Consider the following 12,492-nt stretch of genomic DNA (forward strand, 5'->3'; position numbering starts at 1 on the left):
CAGAAACCCACAATACTCAAATTATTGCCCTCCCTCATCTAGACCTGTTCCCTCTTGGTCTTGGGGTGGTCTTACGCTAATCTTCTAACGAAATTAATAATAATTGGAGGGCCAGAACTGCAGTGAATGAGCTGTGGCTCACCGTACTGATGAGACTGGAAACCTTTAGCCAAAGGCACTTGGTCAGTAAAGGGATGAGTAACCACATAACAATCAAGACGGGCTACGCTTAAACGGTTACAGATTTGTATTTGCACATTGATCTTTGCCAAACTAATCTGGAAACCACATTCCTACCACACAATTTGAAAAAAGGATGCTAGTGTTGCATAATATTTTTGCACAGATGATTCTGTTGAGAAAACTCGATAAGGCAGAAGGGCTGGCAGTCAGGCGCTTGCCATTTGAGGCTACGCTGATTTAACTACTGGTGTTCATTTAAAATCTATTTTTGTACTGAAAGGCTCAAAAGAATTGCCTACAGATTCAGTTTCTCTCAGTTGGGAACCAAAATAAGCCACCTAAGCTACAGCTGAGGCATCCATGCACTGGTTTGCACCAGCTTTGAGGGGCTGCTAGATGCCATGCCTGTGCTGATCTAACAGGAGAGGGGACATGCAGAGGTGGAAGGAGAAGGATGTCCCTTTCAGCAGCAACAAGCCATCAGGTTGCTTCAGCAGCAACATTTTCCATGCCCTGAATGAAAATGATTGAAGTCTGCAGTTTGCTGCAACTTACGTTTCAGTATGTTTTATAGTCTTGCCAATAGTATTAAAAAAATTCTAGTTTAAACAAAAGCTACATATAAATAAATGAAATGGAAATGGGGTTTTTTGGAAGTGAAGTTTCCAAACCTGAAAATTCAGTAATTCTACCAAGGAACAATCTTCTGAAGCCACTATTTTTTAATACTCTTATTATGCCTCCTCTTCACCTTTATAAAAGAAAGTTTTCTCAACTAAAAGTTTTACATATCCTCTTCTCCTTTCCCACACACATTTACAATTTCTTTTGTAAATCCTTGTGCGTTAGGAAAACTTCAAGGATACATCAATATCAAACTAGAGAAAGAACAATTTTATCACATATACTGTACAGAATAACTTGCCATGTAATATATATAGAATATATGATATGATAGCTGTGATATAAATTTTTATAGGATAAAATCAACAGAGTTATGAGGTCGTACTGAGGTGGTACTAAGCGAATCTTTATATCCCACCATTATTTATTCTACAAATTCCAAGTACATGTTACAGAAGAACTGTCAGGAATGTTTTAAAGATTTAAAACCTGAAGTTATTTCCAGCTCTCCTGCCTATGAACCAAATGTTTTAGTTATCAAATGTTCAACTACCTAAGGCTCACAGGGAGCTGTAAAAACCTGTCATATTGATTGTGTAAAGCTTTTCTACAGTACAAGTCTCAGGACTTTGCAGTCCATTATCTGAAACCGTGCCAAGGCTAGCAGCAAGTGCTTTTTCCCACAGGAAAACTGAATTTTCCCTCCTTCCCATACTACAAAGCCTGCATGACAGTAGTGTATAAAATCCTGATACTTTTACAGTTAGAAATACTGTTTGGCCAGTGTTAAATTTTGTTCACCTAGAACGTGTATTTATGACATCTGTCAACAACCTTACAGCATTCTGTTTTTTGTTTAAAAATGTATATTTTACCTTTTAAAATATTATAACCACCAATCTGGTCTTCCCTTGTTTGGGTTCTTCTCTCATGTCTCAGTGCATGATTAAAGCATGAATCATGTTTTTTAAAAACACGTCCTTTCTCCAAAAGATCTTAGGCATTGCAGATTGCAAGGCAGGGAGGAAGAGGAAAGCAGTTTTTTTCCCTCATGGATGTCAGTTTTGAGAACTAGAAAAATGATATAAGAAGTCCTTCCTAAAGCAGCTGCCTCTGAGTCCCTTACAATGTAATACTACTAACGTGGGGCGCTCAGCTCTAACACAAGCACTGATTAATGCTTCAGTTTCCCCACTGCAAGCACCATTAAACAAGTTAATAAAAATACTGTTACCTGTCTACGCTCATTACTTCCCCTTTGGTTGTCTTATGGGATGCTGCACCAGTGGGAAATACAGATAGTAATAAAGAAAAAATAAGTAAACGCAAAAGGTAGACAAAGCCTTTAAATGTTACTAGGAACACTGCTATTTACCTCGCAGTCACTCTTTACAGGTGCATGGGCTACAAAAGCGAGCTGCACCAGCTGAGATATTGACCTCTATACTTCAGAAAGAAATAAAGCTGGTACCTAAATACATAACAAGTAGTCATTGAAGACCTATATACACAACCATAATTGCAGGGAGCTTCAGAAAATCTGGTGTTATGAATTCTCATTGCCCTTCCAGAACAGCTGTATCCTCCACACAGCTAGCACTCAAAGTAAAATAAACTTTTTTTATCAAGAAACACAAGAAAAACTGGCGGAAAAAACCTCCTACGTGCAGCAGTGTGGCCACACCGACACTGCAGTAGAAGCTGCTACAACACTTCTTGGCCTCTAACATGCATTAATACAGAGGTCTCCATTGAAAATATCAGAAATAGCATCACTCAATTAGCTTGGCGTCATCTTCTTGTTACTGTTCCCTTTGTGCTTTGACAAAGGAAAAAATGCCTGAGCAGAACTCAGCACATCTCTCCACACAGTTCTCCACAGTCAAGCCCCGCTGTTTGCAGAAGAGATTAAGGAAGGAAGGGAGAGTGTCATTCAGCAAAAAGACTGCTCCCAACTGACTTTATACAAAGAATTACAATGAAAAGAACATTTTCCAAGCATTGCAACTGTTCCTCCCTGTGAGGCATAACATATATAAGCTTCTGTGCAGCTGTAACTCCCTTCTGATGGAAGAAGATTTCTCGTAAAGGACAACAGGCAGGGCTCTTTATGAGCCAGCCTTCAGAAGTGTTTGCAACTGCTATGCTCCATTTTAATTTCATATCGCTGGAGAAGGTGGCGGCTAAGAAATAAGGACAGCCACACTGAATGCGAGCAAACGTCTACCCAGTCCAGCATCTGTGTCCCTCAACATTGGTCTGAAAGAGCGTAAGATGCTCTTTGCTGTGTGGAAAGGCAGATATGAAGCGTGCAGTCTGAAAGCAGGTGGGGACGGAGAAAATCCTGTATCTGTGCTGCCAGCACTGTTTTTCTTCTAGCTGAAAAAGCAAAAAGCCACCAGCAGCTCTGCTGTGATTAAGAGTGTTTGTGTTTTGCAGCTCTCCTAACAACTGGAGATCTCTTCAGGCGGCTTGGCACGCTTCGCAGCCCGTACTAGTTCATGCTTCTCTCTGGGGAGAAAGAAGTGGAGCAAGATTCTACTCTCTCGTCCATTTTTCATCTAGAATGCAATTTGAATTATTGAAATTAAGTTAATTATGTTTACCAAGTAATAGCCTAAAGCAGTTTGAAGAATTATTATAGTGAAACAGTATAGTTGCAGCAAGGTATTCAGAGCCATTCCAGTCCGTGCTTGTTTTCCAGTCACTCATGCATGAGAAAATTGCATCTTGAGCTTGCTTTACTGAATTTTCTGATTCAAGAAAGTTATTTGGGAAAATGAAGTGTGGGAAATATAGAGACAAGGGTCTGCTGGATGTTAGGTCCAGGCTAGCTGTATCTGCTAACCATTCATATATTAGCAGAAAGCATAAGTAAAGTTCTATATTTCAAAACAAATTTCTTGAAAAATACTGGCTTTATTTAACAATCGTCATATATTGGAAAACTGTAGTATGAGTTGTTATGCCAGACAAATTCATTCCATGAATTACATACATAGCACAGAGTCAGCTACAACTCATGTGAAACCCAAGTACTGAGTCCAATCATTAGTAAAAAATCTGGTAACTTTTCTAGAGACCATCAGTGTCAGTTATTTTATACAGCTAACTCAGCCCTTGAATAACTCTGAAGGAAAGCTGTGATCCCAGTTGAAAAGGACAAAAACGGCACATGTCTGCTGACTGAATTATTAAAATCATATTCCTTCGGAGAGAAGATATTTTTGTTTTACAGCCTGTGTGTATATCTAAGCCAAATTCTCAAAAGCTGTAAAAGGATACACAAGACTATAATGTAGCATTCAGTATCTTTATTAGACTAAGCCAGATGTAGTCAAGTTCACAATACAGGTAACTTTCCCTCTCCTGTAAAAACAAACAGAAAATGATACTTACCTACCTACCTACAGGTACGATGTAAAAATTAACATACAATAACTATTTTTAATAGTGATTTATAGTCAAAAAAGGCAACCCCAGCTATGTGATGAGTTCAGTTTTAAAATTTATAGTGAGTATACCCGCAGAAAACAACTCCTCCCATGAGGCTGGAACTGGGAGAAGCCCAGATCACTTGAAAAAACGGAGAGTTTCAGAACAGAGTCATGTGCTTTCCACGCCACTACCCAGTCCAGCTATTATAAAAACAAAGAGGAGGGTAAAGGGAACGTATCCTATGCTGCTAACCAGTTCAAACTTGCCTGTGCTCCTAAAAGCCATCATCATCATCTACAAGAGACTGTCATCCCGCACACTCAAAGTTACGTCTTTATGCATCTACTCTTTTTCTCTGTCAACTTTTATTCAAGAACTATGCTGCAATAAAATCTTGCAGAATGTGCAGCTTTGGTGCACTATTTTGAAATTTGTTTAAAGTTTAAAACCAGACAGATTTCCTCTATATCAATCATCTTATATCCTTAGCATACCACTTCCAGTTCTTCTCTGTATTCAGCCTTCATTTGCATTAACGCTGAAGATATCATCATTAAAGGAAAAAAATCAGTGTATGTTTATATTTATAAGAATCACATGTAAGTACATACATTCTGACTACAAACCACAACCAGAATGTCTATTACAAAGGAAGAGGAAAATCTCTGGACTTCTGAAAATGTTCCTATGCAGGACTCAAAGAAAGGTAGAAATTAAAACACACTTAAATTCTTAAAAGCCCCTCCCCCCAATAAGAAACAATAAACACCTTAACATGATGTTTAATTAAAAAAGGATGTTGGAAATTAAAAAGATATTGAAAATGAATCAGAATAATTCAATAGCCTTAGATACATTTTTATTATAGTGGGGGGAAAAAAAAAAGAACCTGGATTCCTATATGGAATAAAGAAAGAAATTATTCCTAACAGGCTTGACTCAAACTCCTTCAATACTCTTAAAACTACTTGTTTTCACAAGAGCTAAGAAAGGTACTAGCTATCCCAGCTTTCTACTATATACTACTCTACAACAGTGGTAGAAAGCCCACTGCAAATCCTGTATTTCGAACAGCTGAATACACATAAAGGATTGCCACCTTCATGAAAGCAGTTCTTTGGAAAAGAGCTTTCCCTTCACTGAAAACTGAAAGGACTGTGAAGAAGCAACTTACTTTTCTTGCAGAGTCAACTCAACCTATGGCAGGTAATAAATCAAAAGAAAAATATTCAAAGAAGAAAAAAAGTTTCCTTTTCTACAAGTAGTGTGTTAATATTCCAAATATACCTTTGTTGCTAAAATCATCAATCAGCACAATTTCTGCCAAGTATTTCCTTGGTGTTCTCTTAATGACACTGTGGACTGTCCTCATGAGTGTGGACCATCCTTCATTATGGAAGACAATGACAACGCTGGAGGTGAGCAGGTTATCATCATAATGCCAGTATTTGCATCTGTAAAAAGATTTGATTTTATTAGTTTTCACGTTGTGATTTACAGAACTGCTTAACAACATCTTTGTGCGAATGAAATCTTCACTGATGGCTATCCTTCAGATTAAAGAGAAACAGGATATAAAAGGTAATATAGCTTAAGTGCATCACAGAGGTACGAGGCCCAAGGAGCAGCTTGCTTCCAGCCAGCAAGCCTTTCTTCCTCCTGAAAGAGGTAGGATGCAGCTGGTGAACGACGACTCCTGCCTCAACAGCTACATGCTTCCTCCTGTGTGTGTGGATGGCATTGCACGGACCCCGCCGAGAGACATCTCTACCACCACCACCTTGCTGTTTGTGAGGCCAGTAGAGAACAGTGGAAGAAAAGCCCCAAACTGCGGCTGCCAAGATGGGGGTCCTCTTCAAAACATCAGATATCATGATTTAGGATGGACCGTGCATTTGGCTCACCTACTGCATAACACACAGTAAGACAGTACTGTTTTCTTCTGAGCCTCTTTAAATCAGATTTACCCAGTAGAAGGACTGTCTATAAAGTGTTTCTGTTGGCTTTATACAGTCCACCTGCAGTGTGTGCATCACCAGCAAAGTTACAAACATTGCTGTGGCAAGGCAAAACTCATTAATTTCTGCCCTTTCACAATAAAATAGATTTAAACACAGGCAGTAAACTTGCTAGAAGTACAGCAGCAGCACATGAAATGCTCATGTCAGCTGCTCTGCACAGAACTATCTACATTTGCAAAAACTGTCAGAAAAGCATAGTTGCTTGTGGGAAGAACGTAATCCCATGGCAGACAAGACGTGATCTTTACTATTTATCATTCATAGTTAAAGTTCCAGGTATAACAAACGTAGCTAAAAAAGCCCAACCTTACCAAACCCATTCAACCCTCCATTCCCCCAGTCAAAATGCAGTCACGTGTTTCACCAGATGCAAGAAGGTAACAGCTTTGCCAAATTTGTGCAATTGTACATATTTTTTTGAACAGATACAGATAAAAATTAAAAAAAAATAGACTGCCAAGGACAAGTTTCAAACCTGGCCCAATTTCAATGGGCTCCTTCCTTGAAAAGGAGGAGAAGAGGGAAAAAAAAAAAAAACAAGAGAGGGGTGAGAAACCAAACAAAAATAGTGCAGAAAACTCAAAGGAATAAAGTGAGAAATTAAACACCGAAGGGCTGCCAAATTTTAGAAAAAGGCCAAGAATTTATAGATCATTTGAAAATGTAATGCCTATATAAAATTTGACAATAAATGCTATCACAATAACAAAGAACACAAATTTGGATCAAAAAAAAAAAGTTTCTAACCCTACAAATGCATTGAATGGACATTCAAGTAACAGGTTCAATCAAGCACGTATCTGGCTATAATATACATCTTTCTAGTAGCCAACACGACACATCACAATTGCATCAACCGAACGCGCAAGACTAACCAGCATCAGAAAGAGTGAAATAGGAAATGTAACTATTGCCTATTTTCATTCCTATTAAATTTTTTTCAATTTAAGCATTTGTATTGGTGGATTCCAGCTTGGCGTGCCACAAAAAGCACTTCTGTATCCATTTAAAACATGCTGCATTTCAATTTCACTGTGGACCTGGACTCAGGTCTTTTTTCCTGAGGGATTACAGATGATTTAGAAACAAGCAATATGAGTAATTCAGTCCACACTTTCCAATATTTATTAATCACATTTATCAACAATGGATTTCATTTGCAGTTGTAATGTCCATTTCCCCAACTGCATCCCTAAATTAGACTGTTCACAGTCTCTCTAATTACAACCAGTCCAGGTGTTTCCTTACCTGGAAGTTTCCCTACCTGATCACTAGCCCCTTTTCCAACTATAATAATACAATTCCTATCACCAAACCCAGAGACATAGCACTTTTGATTTCAATCTGAAAAAATTTCCTTTTTTCATCTTTCAGCAAGTAAAGTCTCTACTAGAGAGAATCTGACTTTTCAAAGACAACTATCGTGTATTAAGAAATTATTGTTGACAAACAGAAACTTCTAAATTTACAAATGCACAAACTTCCACAGTTATATTTCTCTATATGCAATAAAAAGCTTAAATGCACAGAAACATTCCTGTGTTTGAAAAGAAAATACCTTAATCATCAGAAATCACCCGAGTTTCTGAAACTAAATTAAGTTAAACGTGGAAAGAACTCATATAACAGATCTATATGTATTTAAAGAGCATTTCTTTGGTGAAGAAGGACGTATTTCACTTATTGTCAGGGAACAGCATCAATATATATTTCTCACCCACCAGAAAAAAAAAAGAAATTAGTAGAAACATACTATTAATTTTGGTCCTGTGAGAAAAGAAAATTACAGAATCAAAACAGTCTATAAGTCCGATCTAATAAGGCATTTCTTCTCTTAGTTGGGCATGCTCTCAAACAGCATGACCTCTACAAGTACAGTTTACTGACTAAAATCCTCCAGCTCAACTGTTTTTATGCCTGAAGTAGCCGCAGCTGATCGTATTTATAAGCTACCAATATACAAGTTCTAGACTGTTTAAAATGCACAGTTCAGGCCACTGATGCCTTCCTTCCACAGATCCCTCTCAAAAGATTTCAGCTGATTACAGATCGCAATACTTCCATTTGCAGCACAAGCACTTAAGCTGTCGACAGCTTATTTAGCCATTTGCAGAGATGAAGTGGATATGCTACCTAGGTGTGTTAAGTTGGCTGTGTAAAAGAAAGATTTTCCATCATGTGTTTAATAACAGATTAATAACAGAACTGTGTTGCTTTACACGTATATTCACTTGGATTAATTTTGGTGATACAGTTATGTTAAAATGGAGGAAAACGGGGTGTTATACATTCAAACTCGGCATGCCAGCTGAACACCGTTCAAGAGCTCCATGTAAAAGGTAGTGAAAATTAATAGTACCTTTTGCCTCAAAGGAGAAAGCAGTATCTGATGCAGGTTGCACTGTGCCGCTGACCTGCACCTTCAGCAGTTTAGCTAGGAAACTTTTTTGCTCTCCAAATAAAAAGAAAGACAGCTACAACATTTCAGACTGCCTTCAACAACAGAAACAAAGCAAACATTGCAAAAAACCCCAAATCTTTTGGTTGCTTATTTTTGCCACTTCCTGCAGTGTAGTTAAGTCATATTTAGCAACAAAATGGTGAAAAGCGTAAGAATGAAAGACAGTGAGTAACTTAACATAATTTAAAAAAGCCAAACCTATTACAAAAGCCTGAATTGAACAACACATCTGTGAGCAATTTATAACCATTTTTTGATCTGTATTTAATACATTTTTAAAACATAAAACCAGAGCTCTAGACAGGCTTTTTGCTACACATCCAACTTAATCTCCTCAAATCTGTCAGCACGTTTTACTTTTTAAACTTGAAAAATCATGTGTTGCTAAATGTGCCATTTGCAAGCCATAAAAGCACTACATTTATACCTCTAGTAAGATCATACTTTCAAGTTTTTTCCAGAGGCTTTATTTCACTTATTGGACAGTCCACAGACTGACTCATCAAGCCCATAAGCTCCAACAGACTGCAGTAACTCCTATGCACAATCTTGTCTCTCATCTTGCACTGAGAATTAGAGGTTTGAAACATGGTTGTTGTTGTAGATACGTGCAATTATTAAATATTTTAATCTCTGTGGCATTTTTTTCCAAGAAACGCGAATGTTGCTCAAGCATTTGAGCGACAAAAATCAGGAACCTCCGCTCTAGTTTCCTTCACAGCCACAGGGAAGGAAGCGGAGAAGAGCCTTTCTTCAGTGGAGCAGCACTGACATCCAGTGGTTGGCAAACCAAATACCAAGAAACCATAAATGCATTTTCCTTGTGTTTGAAGCTGAATTTTACAGTACTAGTTTCCCTGTAAATTTTAGGCACCAGAAAAGGAACATAAAAAGCCTGAATTTCTAGATTCATGCTTCAGTTTTAAAAGATAGGGTCAAGTAGATACGGGCATCCAGGCAAAAGCTGCAAGCTATTGAAAACTGGTACAGGCAGATTTAAAGTACAAAAGGGTCTGTGCCAAAGAGGATTTAAATACGTTTCAACCTCTAGCTTCATCCCCTGGGTGCTGTCCTGTCCACATACGGTAGCATGGTGCCCTTTCAGGTGTAGCCTGCAGGCCAGCTGTGGTGATATGCTGTGAACCAAATTAGTAAACAAACTCACTTAAGAAAAATTATTTTGAATTCTTACTGGTATAGATGAGAGGACAGCACATTGCAGTAGATATGCAGGAATGAGAGGGTAGCATCCTTAAGCTAATCTTGCCTCTAGACGCTTCACATCACTTTTCCTGACCCCTGTAAAGAGTTATTGTATGGGGCAAGAAGCAGCAGGCACGCACAGATCTGTGAAGGGCTGGCAACACCTTCCCTGGGCAGTGCTGCAGGAAAGAGCAGCTCTGTTTGCTTCCTCTCCTCAGGGAACTCACAGGTGAAAGGAAGCAACGCCTTCAGATCAGTCCATGAATAAAAACTTCCCGTCCCCAAATCAGCACTGGTATTACTGAGCAAAAACATGGACTGAGTCATCACTGGAGTGAGAAGAAGCCTTTTGAAATATACAGTAGTGATCTAATGGAGAAACAGGGTGAGTAACGTTTCTTCTGACTATTAGCCTGCATAGTGAAGATGTGAATTAGTCCCACTCCTCCTCCACCCCTGGGAGGGACCAGCACTGTTGGAGACCACGCCACGCCAGCGTCCCTGTCCCTCGATCACAAAGTTGTGCACCAGCCACAGCAGGAGAGGAGCCCCTTTTACAGGGGACCCCTCTGCACAAGAACCTGGACATCTGGGCTGGAGCGCTCCTTGGCTTGAGGAAATTTCTGCTCTTACAGCTTCATACTCTCTTCACTGGCTGGCTCTTACTGATGTCCCCTGGCCCCACAAATGTGGTTGTGGGTACGTGCTCCAAGGACTGGATGACCCCACAGCCTCCCTGTTAGCAACCACCGCGGCTGGAGATGTAGGCTCAAATTTCCTCAGGCTAAAAAAGAAACAGGCTAGAGGCTTCTTCTCCCGGAAGAGTAATCCAACCATCAAGCAAAAACGCAAGAACTGAACAAGGAGAGCACCTCGACAGCAATTTAAGGGTGAGCCCCAATCAGATAGATACTTAGAGGGTAATTTGAGATCTTAAGCCAACAGAAGTGCTTCTCATGTCATCCTGAATTCCTAACTTCCCTAGCACACCAGCACCTTAGGTCCAGAGAAAAGTAAGAGGTATCGTGGCCACAACCGACTCTCTATCCTGATACCATCTTCCTCAGATCAACTATCTAACTAACACCTGCGCTTACCAAAGGCACATCAGTCCCCTCTCTGGGTTTTATAGCACTGTACTTTGTGCTGCTGCATTTTGGTCTGAGCACATGATTTCTCTGAGATAGCAGGCAGCTGCCATCGCATTCCTGTAACCACTCCAGCAGCCAACTCCTAAGAAGCTCGAGTCAGCTGTTTCAAGCTGAGAGCCCTGAATCAGTACAGCGCTGAAGGTCTCAATTTAGCTTTTATCCTGAAATTGTAACTGACATTAAAAAATGGAACCTCTCTTCTCCATTAATACAAAACCGTTCACAATTTTAAATTGTATTTTAAGTTTTATTTCATGTTTAAACTGGTGTGAGATTCATAGTGATATCAATTATCAGCTACTGATAATTGCTTTATAGTGCATGCATTTTTCTCACTCTTTGAGAGGGTCTAGCACTAGCAGAGCCCAAAAATAAGTTAGGAGCTCTGTTTTCATTTGCAGCTCCCTTTTCTAGTAAGCCCTGTTCTTATCTCATAAGGAGACAGTCGTTCAGCAGACAGCACGCTGTTTACATACTTTAATACTGAATTCAGGCCTGCTTGTTATTTTAAATCATCAATTTATTATGACTACTGCAGTAAACTGCATCTACCCCCTACAAAGATGGATGAGAGTTTCTTTCACAGACACCTTCAACAGTTTGATCATATGTACGGTTGATACCACCAAGGTCCTAGCTGAGACTGCCTGCTTGATGCCTGCAAGTCAGAGGGATCATTGCGTAAGTCTAGAGTAGACAGAAACAGATTACAGAACTCGGCATTTCTTTGTCAACATATGACTAAGTAAATCTAATGTTAATACTGGATTTGTTACCCATGAAGCCTTACAGGGTATTTTTATGCATCATCAACATAAGATTATAGTAGTCAACTTACAAAACAGGGGTTCCGGAAGAGAAGTGAACAGACAACCCAAGAAGGACAGTTTTAATTTTTTTCCTTCAGCAGACAGCAGCAAAACCTCTACTACACACTACCTAAAAGCTTAAACCTATGCTGAAACAGCATTTGCTATTTTTACAATAGCTAAAAGCTTTGTCTGTTTCCATTCCTGAAGTAGCCTGCAAGGCTATGTGACTGAATTTTGTTATTAGTGCCCCTGGAAGCACAAGTTACGTCATCTATCATACCTCTGAAAGTGCCACGATCCAAATTCAGGGCCAGGTTTGTACAGAGACCCAACAACAGGGCTAATAGGAAAATTAAAGGAATAAACTTTGCATTTTTTTTAATCACAAGATTCTTGCCCATAGTATCACTTGCCCAACACTGAAGAAGTTGAAGCAATAAACACCATGGGGCAAGAGAGCTGTGGCAGCTAGAAGGCTAAAATAAATTCCTTTCCTTGGGGAAGGGGAAGCCACCTTACAGAGAGATGGAGCCAAAGCCCTATTCTTTCCTGTTCTGGTTTGAAGTGGTGCAGTATCTCCCCGCACCTCTCCAGCCCTT

At 39.4% G+C, this 12,492-nt stretch overlaps 1 protein-coding gene across 2 annotated transcripts in view; it reads right to left on the reverse strand.

Moving 5' to 3' along the window:
* The window catches only part of GALNT7 (polypeptide N-acetylgalactosaminyltransferase 7), a 76,737-nt gene that overhangs the window by 19,721 nt on the left and 44,524 nt on the right, over positions 1-12,492 (reverse strand). For both annotated transcript variants that reach the window (XM_050896448.1, XM_050896449.1), the window contains exon 3: positions 5,533-5,699. In XM_050896448.1, coding sequence (XP_050752405.1) covers positions 5,533-5,699 — 167 coding nt within the window. The remainder of the gene's footprint in view (positions 1-5,532; positions 5,700-12,492) is intronic.

Source organism: Gymnogyps californianus, chromosome 4 (assembly GCF_018139145.2).
Source record: "Gymnogyps californianus isolate 813 chromosome 4, ASM1813914v2, whole genome shotgun sequence".
In the NCBI taxonomy this organism is placed as follows: domain Eukaryota; kingdom Metazoa; phylum Chordata; class Aves; order Accipitriformes; family Cathartidae; genus Gymnogyps; species Gymnogyps californianus.